This window comes from Erythrolamprus reginae, chromosome 1, assembly GCF_031021105.1.
Source record: "Erythrolamprus reginae isolate rEryReg1 chromosome 1, rEryReg1.hap1, whole genome shotgun sequence".
Taxonomy (NCBI): domain Eukaryota; kingdom Metazoa; phylum Chordata; class Lepidosauria; order Squamata; family Dipsadidae; genus Erythrolamprus; species Erythrolamprus reginae.
Genome location: NC_091950.1, coordinates 298,139,351 through 298,166,219, shown reverse-complemented (window position 1 = coordinate 298,166,219; position 26,869 = coordinate 298,139,351). Strand labels below are relative to the sequence as shown.

The 26,869-nt window shown below is 40.7% G+C and overlaps 1 protein-coding gene and 1 long non-coding RNA gene across 7 annotated transcripts in view; one reads left to right on the top strand and one right to left on the bottom strand.

Annotated features, from left to right (window-relative positions):
- On the top strand, window positions 1–23,405 carry LOC139157010 (uncharacterized). The gene is made up of 3 exons (XR_011557402.1): window positions 1–1,294; window positions 2,094–2,157; window positions 23,034–23,405. It is a non-coding gene; the product is annotated as an uncharacterized lncRNA (long non-coding RNA).
- AFG1L (AFG1 like ATPase) overlaps window positions 16,614–26,869 on the bottom strand; it is a 76,538-nt gene continuing 66,282 nt past the window's right edge. For 3 of the 6 annotated variants that reach the window (XM_070733317.1, XM_070733315.1, XM_070733318.1), the window contains exons 12-13: window positions 26,651–26,764; window positions 21,282–21,764 (exon numbers count right to left, since the gene is read on the bottom strand). In XM_070733317.1, the coding sequence (XP_070589418.1) occupies window positions 21,618–21,764; window positions 26,651–26,764 (261 nt within the window). In that variant the 3' untranslated portion in view covers window positions 21,282–21,617. Of the gene's footprint in view, window positions 16,692–19,786; window positions 19,889–21,281; window positions 21,765–26,650; window positions 26,765–26,869 lie in introns of those variants that run through there. The other 3 variants (XM_070733314.1, XM_070733313.1, XM_070733316.1) reach the window with 3 other exon arrangements.

The following is a 26,869-nucleotide window of genomic DNA, read 5'->3' as shown; positions in this document are numbered from 1 at the left end:
CTGTTGTCTTCTCAGAGACTCAGAAGATGCAAAGCTGAGAAAGGCTTTCTGAGAAGCTAATAGTTCTGCTCTTCTAATTCATTTTTTTTTTAAAGTCTAGAATATTTTTGAACATTTTGTTCTTGCTTTGTTTTATTTCTCTGGTGCAGCAAAGGAATAGTGTGATTGATATTAGTAGCTTCTAATGGCATAACTTTAACAAGACCGCATCATCCTACACGCGGCGAAAGTTGGAGGTGGGGGGAAGAAGGATAAGTGAAACATTTGTTGTGGAAGAATTAGGTGGAGAAGTGCAAAAATCTGTTCTTTTAAAATGGGTTGTCTACACAAAGTGAGTGGGAAAGTGGGGTGGGGGTGTAATTCAAAGCCGACATATGTTCAAGCCCAAAAGGCTGAAAGAAGCGCATCCTCTATTTGGTTTGTTGACAAAGCCATTTCTAGAGGAAGGAAGCCTTAAACCATCCAGGCTGAGGTGGTTTCCTAGTAGTTACTTGTTCAAGTGTAACATCTGACAACGAGAAAGCTCCTGTTTGTCTGATCTCTTAATTCCGAGTTCCCCTGTCCTTGTGTTAGGAAATCTATTCCAAGCCTTTTAATTGGAACATTAAAGACAAATTCCAAAATAGTGGCACGCTGCTTTGGGAAATGTAGACCATAGGGTGTCCTGAATGCAGGTTGTATTCTGGGGGTTTTTTGTGTGTGATATCATTTTATGTACTAAGGGAATGTAGAAAATCTTCTGGAGGAGGCATCAAACACCCTGTCACATGCTGAATCACTCAATGAGAGTATAACAATAATATCTCTGAAACAATTAAAAACTAACAACTGAAAGAGAGTCATGATTCCAGCCTTCTGCATAAAACATTTAATACACATAGAAATATACTCATATGTACCAGAGTTGGGTTCCTCCCAGTTTGGACCAGTTCACCCGCTGGTGATGACGTCATGAAACCAGTTCAGTTGATGCTGGGTCATGGGTGCCACCATCGTTTTTTAAATTATTATTTTTATTTCTTCTCAGTCAGCATGTGCAGAAGCTGAGTTTCCGGCACTGTGAATATGGTTGCCATCTTGTTTTCTTTCTTTTTAAAAAAATATATTTTTAATTTTTTTTTTCTTTCTTCTGAGCATGTGTAGAAGCCGGGTTTCCAGCGCTGTGCATGCAGTCGCCATCTTGTTTTTGGCTCTCCCCCCTCTGGATTTTTGGGAACTGCGTATGCGCTCGTGCGCAAAGGACATGTGCACCCACAAGGCCATGCGGTGCAGGAAGAAGCAAAGCAGCAGCGAGGTAGGTTAGAACCCACCCGTGATATTGTACATGTGTGTGACTGTGTCCAATTTTTTTAAACAAGCATTGCTCATAAAATCTGTTCATTGTTTTTGTGCTTCTACATATGTAGTAAATCTGGACAGAGAGGAGTCAGGCAAATATTTCTGCTTTGCTTTGCGGAGTATGTTAATATTTTTCAATTATATCTTTTCCAAAATTGATGACACCCCCCCCCCCCCCATTGCCATGTACAGGTAGTTCTCAACTTAGAATAGTTCATTTAGGAACCATTCAAAATTAAAACGGCACTGGAAAAAAGTGACTTATGACCATTTTTCACATTTATGACTTGCAGCATCCCCCATAGTCATGTGATTTGGATACTTGGCAACTGACTCATATTTATGACGGAGTTTCCCGGAGTCATGTGATCACCTTTTGTGACCCCCTGACAAGTCAAGGGGAAAGCCAGATTCACTTAGCAACAATGTTTCTAACTTAGCAACCAGAGTGATTCACTTAACAAATGTTTTTTAAGGAGTGTGCAGAGTGATCACTAAGTTTTCAGAGATACATATAGTCAGGAAATGTGGAGTTTTAGCAGATATCCAGCTGATAGCTCAGAAATACAAGTAATGGTTCAATAATACAAGCAAGATAAGTGTATAAAATATTATTTACTTTGGCAAATATCTTAGTCAAGAACAGACCTAGTCATACACCGTTAAATCAGTCAATACATATACAATACTATAAGTCTTACTTGCTCAGCCTACAAATACATAAACCAGTATTTAATGCACAGTTTCTTCTACAGGGGTCACAGAGAACATAATAGAAATAACAGAGAGAGAGAATCACACTTCTGGCTCCCTCTTATGGTAATGTGCGACACTAACTCTTAAAACAATAGTGTTTCAATACATTTTAAGCATATATTGTTGGTTTGTTTTATATATTGCCAAACTCAACCAGTTATGTACATGCTACTAACATGCGGCAAGGAACAAACCTCACCTAACAAATTTTTCACCTAGCAACATAAATTTTGGACTCAATTGTCCTTGTAAATCAAGGACTACCTCTCTATGCTTGGCCACAACTCCTGTTATGTACTACACTTATGGAATTTATAGTCTTGTAATACAATGATACCTCTACCTACTTACAAATTTTTCTAGATAAGAACCAGGTGTTCAAGATTTTTTTGCCTCTTCTCAAGAACCATTTTCTACTTGCAAACCCGAGCCTCCGAAACTGTAACCGGAAAAGGCAGGGAGAAGCCTCTGTGGGGCCTCTCTAGGAATCTCCTGGGAGGAAAGGGCAGAAAAGGCAGGGAGAAGCCTCTGTGGGGCCTCTCTAGGAATCTCCTGGGAGAAAAGGGCAGAAAAGGCAGGGAGAAGCCTCTGTGGGGCCTCTCTAGGAATCTCCTGGGAGGAAAGGGCAGAAAAGGCAGGGAGAAGCCTCTTATACTCCAGTGTGTCTTATACTCCGAAAGATATGGTAAATAGAAGAAATAAGACTTCTTTTGCAATTGGGAGAAACAACAACTTAGGTTAAGTTATTTTCCGTTGAGTGAGGTTATATATCAGAGATTTTTCTTGTCTAAAAAAGACCAGTAGATTGCCTTCAAAACGCAAGACGGTCTCAGCCACTCAGAGAATTAGAACACCCAAAAAGAAATCTTCCCCTTAGAGACATGCACAATTTTGGTCTATAACTATATCTAACACCTTTTGCTATTTTGAAGGCAAAAAGTGTGAGCCTATTTCACTCTTATTTTTGGAGCTCCAGCTGCTTGTGTGCAAACCCATTTTCATTACTGCTTTTGGGGAGCAGGATTAATCTGTTTCTTAACTTCACATAATGGTCTTCATAAGTTGTCATGTAGCTGTCCTTGGCTTTTTAACTTCATATGATAAGTGAATATTTCTTAGTATTCACATGATAAGTGAATATGGCTTAGTATTATGCATAAACATGATTCAAAATATCCAGGGTTAATATGATAAATATTATTTTAATATATTCTGATGTTACTGGTTTTGTTTTTCTTTTAACTGAAGTGGCCCTTTAAATTTACAACAGTTCATTTAGTGACCAGGAAATTTAGTGACCATTTTTCACACAACCATTGCAGCATCCTTCATGGTCACATGATCAAAATTCAGACGCCTGGCAACTGACTCGTGTTTATCATCCAAGATCATGTGATCAGGATTTTGTGAGAACACATGATGTTTGTGACAAGCCAGCCATTGATTGCCTCAGCTGGAAATATGCCTTGTCAGCAGTGGGAGGAAAAAAATTGCAGGTTGAAACATACGTGGAGAGGAGAAGTCCATATTCTATTCTATTCTACTAGTTTTTCTCATCATTCCTATCACCCATTTCCTCCCATGTTGACTGTATGACTGTAACTTGTTGCTTATATCCTAAGATTTTTATTAATATTGCTTATTCATTGCTTATTTGACCCCTATGACAATCATTAAGTGTTGTACCACAGGATTCTTGACAAATGTATATTTTATTTTATGTACACTGAGAGCATATGCACCAAGACAAATTCCTTGTGTGTCCAATCACACTTGGCCAATAAAAATTCTATTCTATTCTATATATTATTTAGATTCTCTTGAGGAAACCTTGACTATAAATGCAACAATAACATTGCAGCTGCACTACCATAACAGCTCAGTTTTAGATGACCATTGATGTCACTTTCAATATATGGGTTAATGTGCTCGTTGGACATTCAGATATATACTACACTGGGGATCCCCAACTCCTGGTCCATGACCCAGTACTGATCCACGGCCCTTTTGAACTGGGTGGCTCAAGCAGCAGACATGCGTGTGAAGCTCCATTTGCACAAGCAGAGAGCATGTGTGCGAAACCATTCCCTCCCCCCACTTGCTGCCACCACCACTGCAGGTCCATGGAGCCAGAAGGGTTGGACACTGTTGTATTTACACTATTAGATACAATAAATTTGTATATTGGTTCGAAGACCAAATGTTGAACCTATTGGGGCTATTTTTATGCTTCAGATAAAAAATTATATTTTCTGGTTTTCTACTTCTTTCCTTCTTAAATTCACGTCATTCATGTCATTCATTCATTCATTCATTCATTCATTCATTCATTCATTCATTCATTCATTCGAGTTGGAAGGGACCTTGTAGGTCATCTAGTCCAACCCCCCACTCAGGCAGGAGTCCCTTCACTATTTAGGCCAAATGGCAAGTCTCAAATGTTAGAGCTCTCACAACCTCCACAGGCAAGCTGTTCCACTGGTTGATCGCTCTCACCGTCAGAAAGTTCCTCCTTATTTCCAGGTTGAATCTCTCTTTGGTCAGCTTCCATCCATTATTTCTTGTCTGGCTTTCTGGTGCCATAGAAAACAGCCTGACCTCCTCCTCTCTGTAGCAGCCCCTCAAATATTGGAACACTGCTATCACATCTCCCTGGTCCTTCTCTTTGCTAGACTAGCCATGCTAAGTTCCTGCAACCTCTCTTCATATGTTTTAGTTTCTAGTCCCCTTAGCTTCCTGGTTGCTCTCTTCTGCACTTTATCTAGAGTTTCAATTTGTTTTGTTTTGTTTTGGTTTGTTTGTTTGTTTGTTTATTTGTTTATTTATTTATTCATTTATTCATTCATTTATTTATTTATTTTATTTTATGCCGTCCTTCTCCTTAGACTCAGGGCGGCTTACAACATGTTAGCAATAGCACTTTTTAACAGAGCTAGGCTATTGCCCCCACAATCTGGGTCCTCATTTTACCCACCTCAGAAGGATGGAAGGCTGAGTCAACCTTGAGCCGGTGATGAGATTTCAACCACTGACCTACAGATCTACAATCAACTTCAGTGGCCTGCAGTACAGCACTCTATATGCTGCGCCACCCCGGCTCAATATCTTTTTTGTACTGTAATGACCAAAGTGATTGCAGTACTCTAGGTGTGGTCTAACTAAGGCTTTATAGAGCGGTACTAGTACTTCCCTAGTCCTAGTTTGTATCCCTCTGTTAATGCAATTTAGGATTCTATTGCCTTTTTTGGTTGCCGCTGCACGTTGTTGGCTCATATTTAGTTGGTTGTCCACCAAGACTCCAAGATACCTCTCGCAGTCGCTGCTATTGAATGTGGTTTCACCCAGTTTATATGTATGTCTCTGGTTTTTCTTATCTAGGTATAGGATTTTCCTTTTCTCTGCATTGAATTTCATGTTATTTGTTGGGGCCCAATGTTCAAGTCTGTCAAGATCCATCTGGATCCTAAGCCTGTCCTATTGTGCAGAGTTTTGTAGTGAATAATCTATATGTCTAACATAATATTGATTTGAAAGAGTTATTTTATATGCCGCTCCGAGTCTTCGGAGAGGGGCGGCATACAAGTCTAGTATATTATTATTATTGTTGTTGTTGTTGCTGTTGTTGTTTTTATCCTTTTCTTATTCTTTTTGTCATTGTTTACCTTTGTGACTTTTTGCAACAAATAGGAGGGAAAACTGTTAATTGCTAGTAAATATTCTCATATCAGTGACCTGAACAGTGCAAAGACTGAGAGAATCCTATCTCAAAGGAGAAGAAATGGCACCAGCCTTATATCCAGATCTTAACTTCAAAAGAAGTTGGCAGATACCTGCACCTTTCCCAGGAGCAGATTCCTGCCATACCATAGTAACATTCATAGTATAACAAAACCCGTTTGCCTTATTTCAAGTGAAATTACGACTTCACCTAGAATTGTGAATTGCTTAATTGTGGTTTGGTCAAAATAACTGGCTGTCTTCACATAGCAAGTTAAGCCATAATCAACCACAGAGCCTGATTATGCTAAATCAAAAAAAAAAAAATCTCCTTATGGCTTGGTGTGATGTGTGAGCTCAGCCTAAGTGACTCCGAGGCATTCAAAAGTAAGCCTTCTTTCTGTTCCGTGAGTTGGTGTAGGTGCCTGGATATCAGTTGATTAATCCTGTGAGACTTACTTCTCAGTAAACATAGACCTCTTGCACACAGCCACTGTCACTATTTCCCAGATATCCACAAACATTCTTGCAAATCCCTCAAATCCCTCCCTGCAGCCCCCTTTGGCAAAGACCACAGAATTACAATCTTCACGGAATGCCTGTTTCTCCATGAATTTCTCCATGCTTATATCTGTATCCTCATCTTTGCACTGTTCCTCTGTTTCCATATTACCTTTTGTCCCTTTTTACAAATTTCTTAACCTATATTTCTGGTTTCCTTATAATCCTTGCAGCATAAGTATAATTCATTGCTTATTTGACCCCTATGACAATCATTAAGTGTTGTACCTCATGATTCTTGACAAATCTATATTTTCTTTTATGTACAGTGAGAGCATATGCAGCAAGACAAATTCCTTGTGTGTCCAATCACACTTGGCCAATGAAGAATTCTGTTCTGTTCTGTTCTATTCTATTCTATTCTATTCTATTCTATGGCCCAGGATTGTTTTCACTGAAGCCACTGAGAACTTTCTGTGATGCAGTCAGACCTCCTTCAAGTTGATAAATGGGGGAGTGCGAAAAATCAATATCCAGCCATCCCCACCCATTCTTCAGTTACTACATTGAAAGAGACACTTGTCATTAACTACAAATCCATCTTTCTGCTCCATTGAAGTTTGATGGCTTAGCAGCTGAAAGAGAGCAGAAGTTGAGACCGTTCAAAGTCTAGGTTGCAGCTTGAAAAAGAGATGTTTTGAGATTGGTATTCATCCACGTAGCTCAGCCCAGACTAATGAAAGCCTGGGATTATAGTGGCAATCTGGGAACAGTGCCTGGGTCTTAGATGAAGCTGCTTCTATAGAGAATTGTATTGCAAAGCCACAGTTCTCAGGACATCTAATTTGAAGTAACACCGATGTAACACAGCAGTCTGTTCATCTGAGTAAACACACATAAGATTGCACAAACAAAGAAGAGATAGGGAACAAACAGAGTTAGGTGCAAGTTTCAATACTTGAATTCAGTTGGGATTTGTGCTTTGTGTATTCCTTACAGTATAGAAAGGAATTTTTACAAAGAAACAGGGAAGCTAAAGCTTTTGTTGACTGAATTGAATTCAGAGGAAGTGCTTTTGTCTCAAACATATATAAAGTTGAATACCCATGCTCTGCTATGAAACTACACTGCTATAAAGGGGGGGGGGGGGGAAAGGTTTAAAAACTGCCCAGAATTTCATGGCCTCTCATTTTGCCTGTTCCAGATAGCTTTCAAAATTTCTGACCTTTAGATTTTTAGTAATCTGCTCTTTATGAACATTAGACAATGGAGTGATTGTTCCTCACCTTATTCCGATTAAGCATCCAGTAATGGAAATGCTAGCCTTTAATTTTAGGACTTTTATAGAGCTTATTACTGATTCCAGAGATCCTTCTATCTCGACAATCGGGCTTTCTTTTTTTTTTTTCCATGGAAATGTTCTGGATTACAATGAAAATATAACCAATTTGATTCTAATCACAGCTTCCTCTGCAAAAATCAACAGATTACATTTTTCATGACAGGACAAAAAAAATAAGGATGTTGACTTTCTCGTCCTTGTAATTCCAAACAGCCTGTGAAAACAAGTGCTGGCCCTGTTCTGGTTGGCTAAGCAGCCAAAGCTAAGGTACATCCACTAGTGCGTTTTCATTCTTAATCATCTTGTGTTGCTGGCATGTCTGAGGGCATTTGTACCAGGAGGGAATAAAATCCTTTTGACCCTGGCATTTCTTTTTTTTCCTCTCTTTTTTAAAAATTCAATTAAGAGCTAAAGGTTAACTCTTAGCGGCATGATAGACAAAGATTTGTGCTCTTAGCTTGTTTGAACAAATATCCTCTTGGCCAAGAGTTTGCAAGGCTGGCAACTCCACCAGCTGGGCTTTGTGCGATGGATAGCTCTAGCTTTGCTGCCTCCCATATCTGGTTTCACACGCCTAATTGTATTGCTAGATAGGTGACGTTTAAATACAAAACCAGTGTGAGAGATTTGTGTGTAAAGGTCTCTCTGCTAACTTCCTTCCAAATTCTCAGGTCTGTGGTTGTGACGGTCCAGAGCAAAGTGGAAAACAGCCATGGGCAGGGCTGGGTTCATGGTTATTAGTTCCAAAGACAGTACTGTACACAAAGTGCTGCCGTAACATTGTTCCCTTGAAGACCTTTGGCAGACAATCTCTTGCCACCTGACATTTCTTTGTCTGAGGAAGGAAGCTCTGAAACCCGCCAGCTTGCTTTGCAAGGCAGAGGCAGGTCTCTTGGTGAGCCGCAAAAGGAGCCAACCTCTTACAAAAGAGGAGGAAGGAGAGGAGGGGGGGGAAGTACCTCAAACAGATAAAAGGACACTGAACTAATGTGGTAAATCAAAAAAGGGCTAGCTGGGAGTTGCCTGAAGTAGACTTAAACAACAATTTATCTGCAGATCTTTGGGGGGGGGGGCATTTCACTTCGGCCTTTATTTATTTATTTATTTATTTATTAGATTTGTATGCCGCCCCTTTCCATAGACTCGGGGCGGCTCACAACATAATAAAACAATTCATAACAAATCTAATAATTTACAATTTAAAATTTGAAGTAGTTAAGAAGACCCCATTTTTAAGCAGACATACCTACAAACATACCATACATAAATTATATAGGCCCGGGGGAGATATCTCAATTCCCCCATGCCTGACGACAAAGGTGGGTTTTGAGGAGTTTACGAAAGGCAAGGAGGGTAGGGGCAGTTCTAATCTCTGGGGGGAGCTGGTTCCAGAGAGTCAGGGCCGCCACAGAGAAGGCTCTTCCCCTGGGGCCCGCCAACTGACATTGTTTAGTTGACGGGACCCGGAGAAGACCGACTCTGTGGGACCTAATCGGTCGCTGGGATTCGTGCAGCAGAAGGCGGTCTCGGAGATATTCTGGTCCGATGCCTTTGTCTATGCATTTGTCTTCCTTGTGTTGCTCAGAAGAGCCTTCAAACCAATGTGATGAGTTGAAAATATTTTTTGAAAGTATTTTTTTTTAATCCCTAATCTCTTGATGCGAAATACTCCACCTCCATTAGGCATAATTTTCAGGCCGGGAAAACAATTCCCACCCCCCTTGCTTTGTATTTTGTTTGATGTGCAAAACAGCGGGGAGTGATATAATTTCTGGAGGTTGCTGTTACTGATGTTGTTGTTATTGATCACCACAATACAAAAAAAAAGATGTTGACACTCTGGAAAAAGTGTAGAGAAGAGCAACAAGGATGATTGGGGGCTGGAGACTAAAACATACAAAGAATAGTTGCGGGAATTGTGTATGTCCAGTAATCTAATGAAAATAAGGACTGGGATGACATGATAGCACTGTTTTAATACTTGAGGGGTTCTTCAAGGATGAGAGGGTCAAAACTCTTTCCCAAAGCATCAAAAGGCAAAGAAGAAACAATGGTCGTAAACTAACTAAGGAGAAAAGCAGCCTAGAACTAAGGAGAGAACGGATAGAACAGCTTGCCTTCAGAAACTGTGGATGCTCTATTCACTGGAGGCTTTCAAAAAGACACTGGACAATCATTTGTCTGAAATGGTATAGGCAGTAATGGGCAACCAAAATTTTTACTGCCACACTGTGGGTGTGGCTTATTTTGTGGGAGTGGCTTAATGGTCATGTGACTGAGTAGGAGCGGCTTGCCATCCATGTGACCAGGTGGGAGTGGCTTGAATGATCATCATTCAAGTGAGCTGTTAAATCCTCAACTTACAACCTTACCAGTGTTGCTCGCTGGGGTGACAATTTGCTTCGCGTTTCCCACGCTCTCTCCTTTCTGGGTCACCCCCCCGGCTCAGACTAGGCGAAGGGGTGCTGCCAGAAGCATAAATGCTGCCTGAGCCGCTTCCACAGAATCATTATACAGGAACAGGAAGCTCCAAGGTGCGGCCCAAGAGAGAGTATAAATCTCTTTCTCTCTCTCTTTCTCTCACCGATATGTTAAAGGGTTAAGTAAGGTTCAGGAGGGAAGTGTTTTTCATAGGAAAGTGAACACAAGAACAAGGGGGCACAATCTGAGGTTAGTTGAGGGAAAGATTAGAAGTAATGTGAGAAAATATTATTTTACTAAAAGAGTAGTAGATCCTTGGAACAAACTTGCAGCAGACATGGTTCTTGTGTTCACGTTCCTATTAAAAACACTTCCCCCTGAACTTTATTTAACCCTTTAACGTATTTAACTGTTTCGATCATGACCCCCATTTCCCTTCTGTCCTCCAGTCCAGACTATCCAGATTGAGTTCATTAAATCTTTCCTGATAAGTTTTATGCTTAAGACCTTCCACCATTTTTGTAGCCCATCTTTGGACCCGTTCAATTTTATCAATATCTTTTTGTAGGTGAAGTCTCCAGAACCGCCCTGAGTCTACGGAGAGAGGCGGCATACAAATCCAATAAATTATTATTAATTATTATTAAACTGAACACATTATTCCAAATGTGGTCTCACCAGAGCTCTATACAGCGGGATCACAATCTCCCTCTTCCTGCTTGTTATACCTCTAGCTATGCAGCCAAGCATTCTAATGCAATGCAAGATCAGAAAGAAAAAGGCAATACTTTTATACAATACTTTTTTACAAACTACATTTTAAAGTAGAGATTTTGCCTGGCCAGCCATAGATTCAATCAAACAATGTGTCTGTTTTGAAAGAGAGCAACCTGTTCTCAAAGTAATATTCAGCCTGGCTGTCGGGCTACCTCCTTCACTGCTGCTTATAGAAACAGTGCACCGTGCTATTTTAACCCACCAGGGTGAATAGGCTACTTGATAGGACTACTAAATGTCAAGATAAAATAAGGATACGAACAATCTCTTCAGGCTTTCACACATCCATTCCTGAAATAGAGTGATTGGACTCTGCCATCTTGTGGCTTGCTTCAAATGTGCAGATAAGTTTCTGTTGGTTTAAGATAAAGGTATTTCTTCTAGTATTTGTAAGCATACACATCCTGGAGGATAAACTCAAATAGGTTCATCAGCAATAGGTCGGAACTGGTCTCAAGGCAAGTGAAGCCATGATTGTTTCTACTGAAACAAAAGTGGTCCTTTTGGGGATGGGAATCCCCTGCAGAGCACAGATCATCTAAAGAAAGATAATATCCTTTGATGTTCAGTTTGTGGTCCTTTTTTGAAAAGCGCAGTAGAGGAAAAAAACACATACACACCACAACAGTGTAATGTAAATGAAAAAGGAAGTGAAAGAAACCACAACTAAAAATAGCGAGCGGAACATTTTTTTTTTTAAAAAAAAGTCAGATTTGCTTATTGTTTTGATGAACCACACAGCCAAACGAAGATTGTCGCTTTGCAAGAATGCAAAAAAGAGCAGGGCTAGCAAGAATAACTTTTACCATTTTTTCTTCCCCTCTGCAGCTGGCTTTTTGTTTATCTTAGAACTACACTGATCTTATTGTGGTGCTCACATTACAGTTTTGGCATTTCCTACTTTGAACTACAGTAAGGAATCATGTCACGAATGTGCGCTCTGAAATTTTCATGAGGTGGACAGATCTCCCAGCCAGGGTTGCAAAAACAAAACATAAAGTGTATGCGAACATATTAATAGTGTTTTTCAATTAAGAGAATTAATTTAATAAGCATGTCTAGGTTACGTTTCAAAGTGGAAAAACACCCTCGGAGTAGTCTGGATCTTTGTGATTTTAAACTGTTTATATGTTTATGTATTTATAGAATAGAATAGAATTTTATTGGCCAAGTGTGATTGGACACACAAGAAATTTGTCTTGGTGCATATGCTCTCAGCGTACATAAAATAAAATATACATTTCTCAAGAATCATGTGGTACGACACTTAATGATTGTCATAGGGGTCAAATAAGCAATGAAGAAGCAATATTAATAAAAATCTTAGGATATAAGCAACAAGTTACAGTCATACAGTCAACATGGGAGGAAATGTGATAGGAATGATGAGAAAAACTAGTAGAAATAGAAGTGCAGACTTAGTAAAAAGTTTGACAGTGTTAAGGGAATTATTTGTTTAGTAGAGTGATGGCGTTCAGGAAAAAACTGTTCTTGTGTCTAGTTGTCTTGGTGTGCAGTGCTCTGTAGCGATGTTTTGAGGGTAGGAGTTGAAAAAGTTTGTGTCCAGGATGTGAGGGGTCAGTAAATATTTTCCCCACCCTCTTTTTGACTCGTGCAGTATACAGATCCTCAGTGGAAGGCAGATTGGCAGCAATGGCTTTTTCTGCAGTTCTGATTGTCCTCTGAAGTCTGTGTTGGTCCTGTTGGGTTGCAGCACCAAACCAGACAGTTATAGAGGTGCAGATGACAGATTCAATGATTCCTCTGTAGAACTGTATCAGCAGCTCCTTGGGCAGTTTGAGCTTCCTGAGCTGGCGCAGAAAGAACATTCTTTGTTGTGCTTTTTTGATGATGTTTTTGATGTTAGGTGACCATTTTAGGTCTTGAGATATGATAGAACCTAGAAATCTGAAGGTCTGTACTGTTGATACTGTGTTGTCTAGTATTGTGAGAGGTGGAAGGGTGGGTTTCTCCTAAAGTCTACCACCCTTTCTACGGTTTTGAGTGTGTTCAGTTCTAGACTGTTCTGGTCACACCACAAGGATAGTTGTTCAACTTCCCGTCTGTATGCGGATTCATCATTGTCTCGAATGAGTCCGATCACTGTTGTATCATCTGCAAACTTCAGTAGTTTAACAGATGTTTCATTACATTTTAAGTGGCCTAGAGTTGTCTTGTAGGATTGGTGAGATATAAATTGAATAAAACATGAAAATAAATCATTTTTATATAACTTAGCAACCTATTATATTAAATAACTTTTTTTAAAAAAATACGGAGTACTACTGTAAAGTGGTAAAGAATTGCATAGCAGCAAAGCCACATGCTAAACCAATGATGGCGAATCTTTTTTTCCCTCGGGTGCCTAAAGAGCGTGCACATGTGCTATTGTGCATGCACAAGTCCCCACACCCATAATTCAATGCCTGGGGAGGGCAAAAACAGCTTCCCCTACCCCCCCGGAGGCCCTCTGGAGGCCAGAAACTGCCTATTTCTCAACTTCTGGTAGGCCCAGTTGTTCTGCCGGGCTCTATGGTATGAGTCTTCCAAAAATTCAAGGGTACAAATTTCAGACACACACACACACACTTGAAAGTTCAAAAACAATGTTCTTTATCACAAAAATTCAAAAGAAACAAAGCACCCTTTTTGTATTGCAAAGAGCACTTGTCCCAAAACAACCTGGTAGTCTGTACCCCTTAATCAGTCCTTAAGTACTTAGCTAGCAGCTGTGCAGGAACGTCACAGCCCTCCTTCTTCCACGAAGTGAAACACACACACTTTGCTCTGCTTTGGTTTCAAAGTCGTGAAAAATCAACGAAGTCTGGAAACAGCAAGGCATGGTCCTGAAGAACAACGATCAGATAATCTTCCACAACGGCCAAGCCAGCACGCTGCTATTTATATCAGCAGCTCTAATTACTGGAGCCCCACCCAAACACAGGTGGCCTCTCGTATCTCCTGTAATATTTCTTCAGTTGGTCTCTTCGATGCATAATTCTGCGCCTGCGTGGGTCTAACACTTCCTCATCCAAATCGACCGAAGATAATGGAGATTGGCTTCCTGGACTGTGTGCCAAGCCCCCTCTTCCAAGTCACCCCCACCTTCTTCGTCCAAGGAAACTACCTGACTCTGTCGGCAATAAAACAGGCCTATGACATGTTGATGTTTCCCCTGCATCCACCTCCACATTCCTTGGAGCAGGAGCTGGGCCAGAGCCAACCACAACACCAGTAGGCTCGTGTTTCACCCTCCCCAGGCTCCAAAGGCTTCCCTGGAACTGGGAGAGGGTACAAACACCCTCCCCATTCCCCTGGAGGCTCTCTGGAAGCCAAAAACACCCTCCCAGAGTCTCTGTGAGCCAAAAATCAGCTGGCCAGTAGACATGCACATTGGAGCTGAGCTAGGGCAATGGCTCATGTGCCAGCAGATATGGATCCGCGTGCCACCTGTGTTACCCGTGCCATAGGTTCGCCATCACTGTGCTAAACCATTGATTGAAAAGACGACAGTTGTAATAGTAACTAGGCTAAAAACTATTGTTAAAATAATAATAAATATAACAGATCTTTGCTAAATTAACTGCTGGCCTGTTGAGAGCGTTCCTAGAATCCGAGAGAATGATTGTGTCCAGGCGGGGTTGCTGTTCCCGCTGCTACTGGTGCGCTGTGCATGCATCTCCGCATCTCCAGCATGCGCGCATGCATGTCCGAATGAGATTTTGCTTCTGTGTGTGTGCAGGAAGCAAAATCTCACGAGGGGACATGCATGTGTGCAAGATTTCAGCGATTTTTTTTGTTTCTGTGCGAAATCTCATGCACGCGTCCCCTCGCGAGATTTTGCTCCCTGTGCATGTGCAGAAGCAAAATCTCACTCGTATGCATGCGCACACCAGAGACATGGAGCTGCGCACACAGCTCAATGTTTGCTACTGGTACGATGGCGTTGACTATACCGGTAGGAACGCTCTACTGGTTGTGTCCCCCCTCAAATTAATTCAGTTGTAACTAGAGAAAACAAAAGGAAGAAGCCAGAAAAGGAGTAATTGACTTGCAACCAATAATGGGCAGGCAAAAGTTTTACTGCCACACTGTGGGTGTGGCTTATTTTGTGGGTGTGGGTTAATGGTCATGTCACTGGGTAGGAGTGGCTTGCCAGCCATGTGACCAGGTGGGGAGTGGCTTGAACGATCATCATTGTTTAAGTGAACTGTTAAGTTCTTGACTTACAACCTTACCAGTGTCGCTCGCTGGGTTGACAATTTGCTTTGCGTTTCCCGCGCTCCCCTTTCTCGGTCACCCCCCTGCCGCAGGCTGGGTAGGTAGGTGAATGGGTGCTTCCAAAAGCATAAATGCTGCCAGTGCTGCTTCCACCCATGCCTTCTGCTTGCACCCCAGGCAGGAGGTGGCCGTGTGAGGCTGGAGGGGAGCCGGGCAGGAGAGAGGGAAGCTTGTGCGATGCCAGGAAGGAGGAAAGAGGAAAAAAGCAAGGAGCACAGACACAGCAGCAGCATCAGGGAAAAAAAGGAGAGCCGAGCCGAGACCAGTAATCTAGGAAGTGACAGCCGCCGATCAGCTGGAGCTGCATACTCATCTTCGTTTCCGCCAGTGGAACTGTGTTCCAACCCGTCCTGCCTGCTGCCCACCCCTGCTTGCAACCCTTTAGATATTTTGAAGGGCAGCTCCTCCCATGATGTAGTCAAACTCTAGACAGTCCTCATCTTATGACTACAATGGAGCTCAAATGGTTTTTTTGTTAAGTGATGAATTTGTTAAGCGAGTTTTGTCCCATTGTACGATTTCTTTTGGCACATCGGTTAAGTGAATCACTGTAGTTGTTAAATTAGTTGTTAAGTGAATCTGGATTCCCCATTGACTTCCCTTGTCAGAAGGGAAAGCAATCACATGACCCTGGGACACTCGAACCATGATCCCAGCGACCAATTAGGTCCCACAGAGTGGGCCTTCTCCGGGTCCCGTCAACTAAATAATGTCGGTTGGCGGGCCCTAGGGAAAGAGCCTTCTCTGTGGCGGCCCCGACTCTCTGGAACCAGCTCCCCCCAGAGATTAGAACTGCCCCTATCCTCCTTGCCTTTCGCAAACTCCTTAAAACCCACGTTTGTCGTCAGGCATGGGGGAACTGAGATATCTCCCCCAGGCCTATATAATTTATGTATGGTATGTTTGTAGGTATGTCTGCTTAAAAATGATTTTTTTAAACTATTTTAAATTTTAAATTGTAAATTATTAGATTTGTCAGGAACTGTTTTTATTGTGTTGTGAGCCGCCTCGAGTCTACGGAGAGGGGCGGCATACAAATCTAATAAATGAATGAATGAATGAATGAATGAATGAATGAATGAATGAATGAATGAATGAATGAATGATATCAGTATTGGATTCCTACTGGTGCGTTTGACACCATCGTGCCGGTAGCAAAAATGGAGCTGCGTGTGCCCAGTTTGTATTGCAATCCAACTAGAAGAAAAAAGGTGCTGAATTGTTCCGGTGTTCCACTCATTTTCTGCTCTAATCTAACAGTCTTAATCAGCAGGCATTTTAGTTTCACGGAGGCACAGTACTGAACCTACAATGACCACATACTTTTGTGGTAATATTCTAAGTCAATATAAGTAATCACCTTTACACACTCACCATCCGGTATTCTTCCTGCAGCTGCTAGGATTTTATTATTATGGTTCATCGCACAGTCAGCCAGATGTCCAACCTGGATTATTGTTTTTATTTATTAAATTTGTTTGCTGCCCATCTCGCTGTGAAGTGACAATTAAGGACAATTGCAATTGCAGGATACTGCATTTGGTTCAAGAGTTGGCGTCTGCAAAAGAAAATCATGTGGACTTCAACTCCCAAAATGTCCCAACCAGCACATTTTAAAGTTGCAAAAATCCCCGCCATAGATACCACACCACCACTAGTGAAGACAACAACAGGCACAAAAGAGGAGTCTCAAGATTGTCATGTTAAGCAAACATTGATGTAGAACAATCATAGTTAAATATTACAATGCTCTAGGCTGAGCTTTTTATTCAAATATTAACTGGATTGAGTCTCAAGAGAAATATATAGTATCAGCAGAGGTGTAAAAACTCTGTTGTAGACAATGAACACTGGGTGGTGCTAGATGCCGACATATGCCTAGGCATGTAGATATCCCCAATGTTTAGCATGCTATTCTACAAATTGGATCAGAAAGTATAGTTTAAGAACATTAACTTAAATATCTATAACTTTAAAATATTTCAGGATGGTATTATTTCAGTATTTTATGCAGCTCTGAATCATAAATGCAGTTTTTAAAAAAGATTTTGTTTGTTAACTGTGAATAAATCTGATTGACCGTATATATGATGATATATTGAAATGGCTTCATTGTAGTGAGACGACAGTTTACACCATATATGCTTCCATGTTTTTCTTGGAAGAAACTTCCCTTCTTTATACAATAGGTACAGAGTATCCAGATACCATATTTTTCAGAGTATAAGACGCACCGAGTATAAGATGCGCCTAGATTTTAGAGGTGGAAAACAAGGAAAAAAGTATTCTGAACCAAATGGTGTAGTAGTAAATTATTTAGGAAATATCAGTATGGCAGAATACTTTTTACAACCATGTACACTTTTTTCAAACTTGACACTTTTGAGACTTGTGGACTTCAAATCCCGGAATTCCTCCTCCAGTCATGCTAGATGGGGTAATTAGAAGGCAAAAACAGCCCCATTTTTGGAGAAAAATTGGCATTTTTCACCCTTTTCCGCAAAAATTAGGTGGGCAAATGGTCTGGGAAACTTGCAGGGAACTCCTGGGTGTTGGGGGATGGCAAAAATGGCCCCGTTTTTGTGGAAAATGGGCTATTTTTCATCCATTTTTTCACAAACACGGGGTGGGCAAAGGGTCTAGGCCTGCAGAGAGCTCCTGGGGATTGGGGGAAGGCAAAAATGCCTCCATTTTGGGGGAAAACTGGTAAAAAATGGCCCATTTTTTGCAAAAACTGTGCCATTTTTTTCTATCTCCCAGGACCCAGGAGCTCTCTGCAGGTTTCCTAGACACGCTGTCTAAAAATGAGGTGCAGGGCTGGGGCTTCGGGACAGCAAAAATGGCTGCATTCTGGATATAAGATGCACCAATATTTCCACCCTCTTTTAGGGTGGAATACAGTAACCTATGTCAATTTGCTGTAGGATATTATTTTTTTTGCAATTAGAATACGGTAATCTATGTCAATTTGCTGCAGGGTATTATTTTTTTAAACTATTTGTTCAGACAGGAAGGGCAAAGAAGTAGCAGCATCAATCATGATAGATGGATAAATGACTGCTTTGGGCAGAAAGGGATGAGCTACAGTACTAGTTCCAGGTGCCAGAAAGCAAAAACTGGACACATCAAGGTGTATAGAGGGTTCAATTACCTTTATTCATTCCAGTGCCTGACGCTTTTAAGGACATGGCTTTAAAACAGTCTCCCGTGAAGTTTGGAGCTTTCAAATTATCACATCAAATTAAAATGTCCAACAAAAAAAAAAAACTCTCGCAGCGGTTAATGGCATTTGATTTTACTTTAAACACACAAGTTAGGCTGGCCGTTTCAGTCAAGGGGCTTATGCAGCCCCTTCTCCTTTAGAGCAGCTGACTTCTCTCTCCTGGTATTCCATTTTCTGCCTGGCCAGTGAGCCAGTTGAAAAGTGGGGAGTTTATATAAAATCCCAGTCTCAGGAGAAGGGCGGCCTAGAAATCAAATTAATCAATAAAATAAATAATAAATAAGGAGGTTCAGCAGCCATTGCCATGGCCCCCAACTTTGCTTCCGTGTCTACGGAAAGGGGCTGCATACAAATCTAATAAATAAATAAATAAAATAAATTTTCCTCCCTTTTGGCAGATGACAAAGTCAAAGAGGAGACTTTATTCCGACATTTTAAAGTTTAATCTAGACATGGGAAAAGAAAATGATTTTTTCACTCCTGTAACTGGAACAGGAAACACCCCCCCCCGATCCAAATAAAGGATGTTTGAATATTCTTCCTCTGTTTATTGCAAATCCATGGATAATCTCCATCCAGAAACAGACTCAGAGCTTTTGCAAAACAAAATGCTGAATTCTTGGTGTCACGCATTAGCCATCATTCCTCCTTCTATTTAATAGTTTCACAACCTTTTAAAATGCTGGTCACCATTTAATTTATACGAAGTACAATAATAATATAATTAATACAATTTAGCCTATTCTTCTTCCATTCCTTTCATCTTTAAAAAGATCAAATTCCTTACTGAACCAACCTTTTTATCCTCAAAATCAGAGGATACCTTCAAATTCTTGCTAATCTCTATCAAGACCAGAATATAAAATGAAGTGTTTATTTCTCCACAAACCTCAGAGTAAGAACAGTTGTTGATAAGAAGGAAATGTAAGGTCTCCAAGACTGAATAAGAGATTATTTCTTGTCCAAGACACTGATCAGATTCAGAAGTCAGGCTATGTTAATCCTACATACAGTATAATCATATTTTTGGTTGTTTTGGCAATAAATCAACAATCAACTCAAATGTTTATACTGCAACTTGGTAGCAATGAAGAACGCTAAGATGTGCCACTAAGTGCACCATGTGATAATAAGATTAAGCCACTCCTACTGTCATAATTCCATTATTGGTAACAAAACAATACTTGATCATATGACTTGCTGTTTAGTAGTCATTGCAGGGCGGGGTTAATAGTATTTACGTATAGCACAGCTTCTATACAAACAATACATTCAGGGACTCCCTGCTCCAAATGTCTTATAATCTAAAGCACAAAGCAAAGCAAACAGAAAGAGTAATAAAGATGAACAGAAAAGAAGAATATTGGAACTTTCAGAGAACTTGGCTTGTCAATGTATTGCAATGAAAACAGAAATTGTACAGTACCCCAATTTAGGATTAAACTTCATGCATCTGATTAGGTTGGATTTTAAGGTGCAACAATGCCCTAGATGTGATTATTATGATTGCATGTAGTTGTTCCAAAGCCTTTCTGGAAAAAAAGATATGAATTCTCACATAATAGAAACAAAAAGATAGGTACTAATTTTGAAATAATGGAATCAGATATTTTTAGATTCCGATAATTGGGATCAAGAATGCTTGAGATGAATGTAGAGATGGTTACTATATTTGGGGAATAAATTGCTCTTTAGTTATTAAATTTATACCCACCAAATTATATTGAAGTAAGTTTAATGTAGTACCAAAATATAATACATTAAAGGCCGTGATTTCTAAAGAAAAACATTTTTAAAGTAATATATTACTACTTTCACTCATTAAATAAAAAAACCCCTTTATATCTGCATGAAGATAAATCATTATTTTAATCTTGTGATAGAGGTGTTTGGCTGCCACAAATCTCACATATTACAGGTGTGTCCCTAATTTTTCAATATTTGCAATCACAATAATTATAGCAATAATTAAATACCTTCTCTCACAAAGTACCAAGCTTGGGTTAGCCTCCTGCAACAGCTGCACACTCCCAGGTCTGGACTGATTGCTCCATGGGAATGTATAAAAGGGCTCAGAAAGAGTTGCTTTATTCAAAGGGCGCAAAGCTGCGGAGCAACTACCTGTAATGTCATGCCAATCTACAGCATGCTAATCACGCTTAATCCCTTCCTGTCATTTGCTGGCTACGGATGTCACACTTTGAATGCTTATATTTCAACAGAATATAAGTATTGGTTTTTATCTGGTTGGGAGGCCATGGGCATAAAAATTCCAGATGTGAAAAAAAAATCCAAATGGTAGCATCTCTCCCCTATTGGAGTTGAGTGGTATCAGCATGTTGCTAAATTCCCTGTTATGGGGAAAGCATTGGCAGTGAATATAGCTCTGTCAAGAGCTAAGACAGCTTGAATTATTTGAAAGATAACTTTGTCTTTCAACAGGAGAGACAGTATATGGGAGGTTGAGGAAAAGGAATAGGAAAAATGATACAAATTCCTATGTATCTGAGGGTTATTTGAAGGATCATCCAGTCTCTGGATTACATCTGCCCAATCCACCATAATCTAGCGGAGAGGATGATAATATTAATATTTGTTTCTATAGATTGTTTTGAGAGTCACTTGCCTATATAAAGTAAATGGCTATATAAAGTAAATATGATGAATAAATAAATAATATAGGAAACTGTATCACTTGAACATACTCTGGAAGCAGAAAAATATAACACGTGGCAAGTGTTGTATGCCGCCCCGAGTCTTCGGAGAGGGGCGGCATACAAATCTAAGTAATAAATAATAAAAATAAAATAAATAAAGTGGATTACTGTGAATTGGTGTTACACGGGGGACTTTTTGTGAATATATATTAAATTTTCAATTGCTACCTAAAAGAAAATGATTTTTAAAAATCAAGGATACTCCAGATACATTTATATATTTTATTTTTTACCAATAGAACAGAGATTGATAGATTAGAAATATGCATTTAATGTTTCTACCTTGTATCTTTTATTTGTGCAAACGGCAATGTGGTATGGCCAATAATAAATGTTTTACCTATTTTTCCAATCATCGTCAGTTAAAAGGAAATGTTCTATTGGGTCAATATTTTTTTCATGCTAGACTGAATAAAGTTATATCTATAGATTGGCAGTAAAGGGGGCCAGTAAATAATGCTGTCTTTTTTTAACATTAACATAAAACATAAAGTGTCGAGTTAATGTGCTTGAAGTCCTTTTTCTTTTCAGTTATTGTTTATTTTTAACCTTCCAGCTGCAACTTTTTTTTGCTCCGATCCCCATCTTTCCAGTATTGCTCTGTCTGCATTTCAGTAAGTCGCGAGATAGTCCGTTGAAAGGCAAATATCTCTTCCTCTCCCGTAAACATAGAAAGTGCTTCAGCTGAATCCTAGAGACACGTAAAAAGAAAAATAGAAGAATTTGTTTTGGGGAAAAAAGGCATTGTGGGCTTCTTGCATGGTTCCTCAGTAGTGGTGGGCTGCTGCCAGTTTATATCAGTTTGGGAGAACTGGTAGTTCTGATGATCAGCTGGCCCCGCCCACCTGTACCTGCCCTATCCTGTCCTATACAGTGGTACCTCTACTTACAAACTTAATTTGTTCTGTGACCAGGTTCTGAAGTAGAAAAGTTTATTAAAAGAAGCAATTTTTCCCATAGGAATCAATGTAAAAGCAAATAAGTCGTGCGATTGGGGAAACCACAGGGAGGGTGGAGGCTCTGTTTCCTCCCAGGAGATTCCTAGAGAGACCCCATGGAGGCTTCTCTCTGCTTTTTCCGTCTGTTTCCTCTCTGGAGATTCCTAGAGAGGCCCCACGGAGGCTTCTCCCTGCCTTTTCCGGCCCTGTTTCCTCCCAGGAGATTTCTAGAGTGGCCCCACGGAAACTTCTCCCTGCCTTTTCCAGTTACAGTTTCAGAGGCTCGGGTTTGTAAGTGGAAAATGGTTCTTGAGAAGAGGCAAAAAAATCTTGAACACCCAGTTCTTATCTAGAAAAGTTCGTAAGTAGGCATTCTTAGGCAGAGATACCACTGTATTTCCTTCTTTCTGCTTCAGCAGATTCGCACGACACAGCTGATCTCCATGGCTCCACTATTCTAGTTGCCAGGACTGCCTTAGAGGGTAATCAGCTGAGCTTCAAATTGCTCTATTTTGAATGCTGCGCACAAGCACACAAAGCGCGCAATCACTGAACCAGTTGTTAAACCGGTTGCAGCCCACCACTGGTCCTCAGCAGGCAGGGGTTCCCTACTTACCGCCACTACCAGTGTGCTTCCCATGGAGCTCTGTGTCCCTGGTGTGCACGTGCTCACAAGCGAGATTTTGCTTCTGCGCATGCGCAGGAAGCAAAATCTCACGAAGGGACGTGCACATGTGAGATTTTGGCGATTTTTAAACTTTCATGCAAAATCTCGCTGGGACACGCACACGCAGGGGACACAGAAATGCGCGAGCAGCTCCATTTTCGCTACCGGAGCTGTGGTGTGGGTCGTTCTGGTAGCCACCTGCTACTGATTCTCAGTAACGAAATTCCACTGCACAGTATTACAATGAACTATTTAGTACAGATCACCCTTGTTTAGCAACCAAACTTGTTTTTCAGTTAGGAAGCAATGGAAAAAAACCCTTTGTGGTCACTCCCTGCATTTATGACCTTTATAGGTGCGTAAAGAATTTAGTAAGCACTTCACTTCGCAATCATCCAGTTGCCCGTCCCAATTGTGATCACCAAATGAGGACAGTCTATAATGAAGAGGAGCACACATGGGCCATCAAACCACTTTTCAACTGGATCTTTGGCTCAAAGGGCAGCTTCCCTTGTATCCAGCTCATCTCTATTTACTCTGGTTTCTGAAACATTAACAGGAAATGAAGCTCCAGCTCCCATTATCTTATAAATACATGTATTTCTTGATGCTTTATTTGTGTTTGCATGTATAATGTGTTTTATCAATGTTGTATAGCTGTGATTGCGGGACCCTTGTAGATGCCATAGGCTAAATAAAACTCCCATTACCTAACATGGAGTGTGGTGAGCGAATAAATATATTTTAAAAATGTATCCATGCTTTTGGCTTTTTTTACAATTCACTGGAATGGAATTACCTTTCAGATAAGTAGGATGGTTATAGGGGCCAAATCCCAAATTTCACACAGGAAACAGTGGAGAGGGTATCAGGTATTAGGGTTTTTTTCACTTATTTAACTACCTGTCCAGATCATTTTTGTTGCATTCCCAGTAATACATTTTGAGGAAAGGGTAGAAAGAGATGAAGAAAATAAGCTGAAGTAAGAATAAGTGAGAAAGAGAATGAGGAAGTTAGAAAAAGTATACAGTGATCCCTCGAGTATCGCGAGGGTTCCGTTCCAAGACCCCTCGCGATAATTGATTTTTCGTGATGTAGGGTTGCGGAAGTAAAAACACCATCTGCGCATGCGCACCCTTTTTTTCATGGCCGCACATGCGCAGATGGTGGAGTTTGCGTGGGCGGCGGGCGGCACCCAGGGAAGGTTCCTTCGGCCGCCCAGCAGCTGATCTGCTTCGCAGCGCGGCAGCAGCGAGGAGCCGAAGATGGGGTTTCCCCGTTGCCCAGGCAAACCTTCCCTGGGTCTTCCCGCCGCCCAGGCAAAGGGGAAACCCCAAGATCGCTTGCCGCTTGCCGGTCACCCGTCCACCCAGCCGCTCGCTTGCCGCTTGCCCGTTCACCCGCCCGCCCGGCTGCTCGCTTGCCGCTTGCCCGTCACCCGCCCACCCAGCCGCTCGCTTGCCGCTTGCCCGTTCACCCGCCCGCCCGGCTGCTCGCTTGCCGCTCGAGAGCAAGAGGGCGAGAGATAGAGAAAGAGAGAGAAGGAAAGAAAGAGATGAGAGAGGGAGGAAGAGAGTGTGAGAGAGGAAGAAGCAAGATAGAGAAAGAGAGAGAGAAAGAAAGATGAGAAAGGAAAGGAGTGACGTCATCGGGTGGAAAAATCGCGATATAGCGTTTCGCGAAGATTGAGATCGCGAAAATCGAGGGATCACTGTATAGAGAAATGGAGATACATGAAAGAAGTTTAAGGGTATCTTAAATGTCTTTGTCCCGCCTAGAAAGTATTCAGAATTGCCTTATTCCATGTCAGGGTTAAGATCCCCCACCAAATTGGAACACAGCCCTAAGAACAATAGCGTTTGAGCCTCTTTGTCTTCCTTTTGCATTTAATTAAATCAACAAAACATCAAGATGAAAACTTTTAAAACTACATTAGAAAATAAACAAAAACACTGGGTACAGCATATGAAGGGAGATGGGATTTTTAAGGAGACATGCAAATATTTTAAACATTAATATCCAAAATTTCCATTAGAAGCCATTAGATCATATCTAAGAATAAATCTCAACCTTTCCTTAGCAATTATCAATCTTGATTAGAAATAGCGTTGCTTAAATTGATTACATTGGTTCTAAATGATACTGAGCAGGGGTGAAATCCAGCAGGTTCTGACAAGTTCTGGAGAGCTAGTAATGGAGATTTTGAGTAGGTTGGAGAACCAGTAAATACCACCTCTGGTTGCCCACAGAGTGCGGTGAGATTTTGCAATATCTTTCCACCCCAGGATGGGGTGGGAACGATGATTCTGCAGTATCCTTCCTCTGCCATGCCCACCGCCTTCTGCTGCACGAATCCCAGCGACCAGTTAGGTCCCACAGAGTGGGTCTTCTCCGGGTCCCGTCAACCAAACAATGTCACTTAGCGGGACCCAGAGGAAGAGCCTTCTCTGTGGCGGCCCCGACCCTCTGGAACCAACTCCCCCCAGAGATTAGAATTGCCCCCACCCTCCTTGCCTTTTGTAAGCTGCTTAAAACCCACCTCTGCCGCCAGGCATGGGGGAACTAAGATACACTTTCCCCCTAGGCCTTCACAATTTTACGTATGGTATGTTTGGTTGTATGTTTGGTTTTTATATAATGGGTTTTTAACTGTTTTTTAGTATTGGATTTTGTTGTACTGTTTTACTGCTGTTGTTAGCTGCCCCGAGTCTGCGGAGAGGGGCGGCATACAAATCCAATAAATAATAATAATAATAATAATAATAATAATAATAATAATAATAAGCCACACCCACGGAATCAGTTGTAAAAAAATATATCAGATTTTACCACTGACTGAGAGTCGATTTTTGTCAGTAAGTTACGGTGTATGTCACTTTTAAAAAATCCTCTAAGCTAGTAAGTCTGGCATTTTTATCATATCAATGTTTCAAAAGCACATATAGTAGCAATTGACCTACCTGAAAAAAGGATTTTTTTCCTCCATAAACTATCCCTGGAGATTTCAAATGGCGGCTAGACAGCTATCGGTTGGGAATGTTTCCATTTGAATTCCTCCTCTGAGCAAGAGATTAGATTCAATAGCGTAATGGTACCCACAAACTGTAGGATTTGGGTGCAAAGTCAGTATAAGGCTTTATAAAGATAAGGGCCCAGGCTCTCTTGAAGAAAGCCAAGTGTATAGGTATCATTTTGGAGTTTTGCAGCCCCGATGACCTTCACTAAGAAAGGCACAGGTGAGTGACAGGAACAATCCTTTTGTAACCTTTTAGCAAGAGTAGTACCTACTGCCCATGAAATCTATTTACATTGGGGAATGCTGATAGTAATTTTTCATATGCAGCAGTTAACTCAAGAATTCTCACTCTGCAATTAATATCGGGGTGGGGGTGGTAAAAGATTCACAAAAAGATATTGCGCATTAATGAATATTTATGAATGTTTGCAGTGGGTTTTTGTTTGGTTTTTTTATGCATATTGTAGGAGGTGGTGTGTATTGGCTCTCTTCCATGTGAATCTAAAGGAAAAAGACACTTATAGATGTTCCCTATTCTAACAGAGCTTCTAACTGAGACAAAGCTTAATGTCTTGAGTAAAACAAGTGCAGTGAATTGCATTTGAGCAACTTGTAACAGTTGACTCAATATTTTCAATGCTTTAGAAATATACTCTTAGATTTCTGAACATTAATGGATCCCAATCCATGAATCTTTATTTTATTTATTTTGTCCAATACACGACGGTTATAGAGGATATACTCATAGCAAAATATATCAAAGAAACAATAGAATAGAAGCTACAGGAATAACATTATCTTAAATTACAGTAGGGGGAAAATGCTACATTGAACCTGTAGGAAAGCTACAGAATGACCCTCTAGATGATTTTTTTGTTTTACAATAATGCCAGCACACAGACCTCAAACCAATTATGTTCTCTTGCAACAAAGGCACTGATGTTCATAGTGCTTACCTGGCTTAACCCCAAATCATCCATCAGTACCCTTTTCTCATCCAACCCACTATCATGGTCCGCTTGAATAAATATACTCTGGAGGGGAGCTGATGCCGAGCAAATAAGACGCACCTGGAACAAAGATAAATGGCTGAAGATCAATCACTTAAGAGTTCTTATTTCTCCACTGAATCTCTCAACCCTCTTTACTTTCTCTTGTTTTTAAATGGAATACTT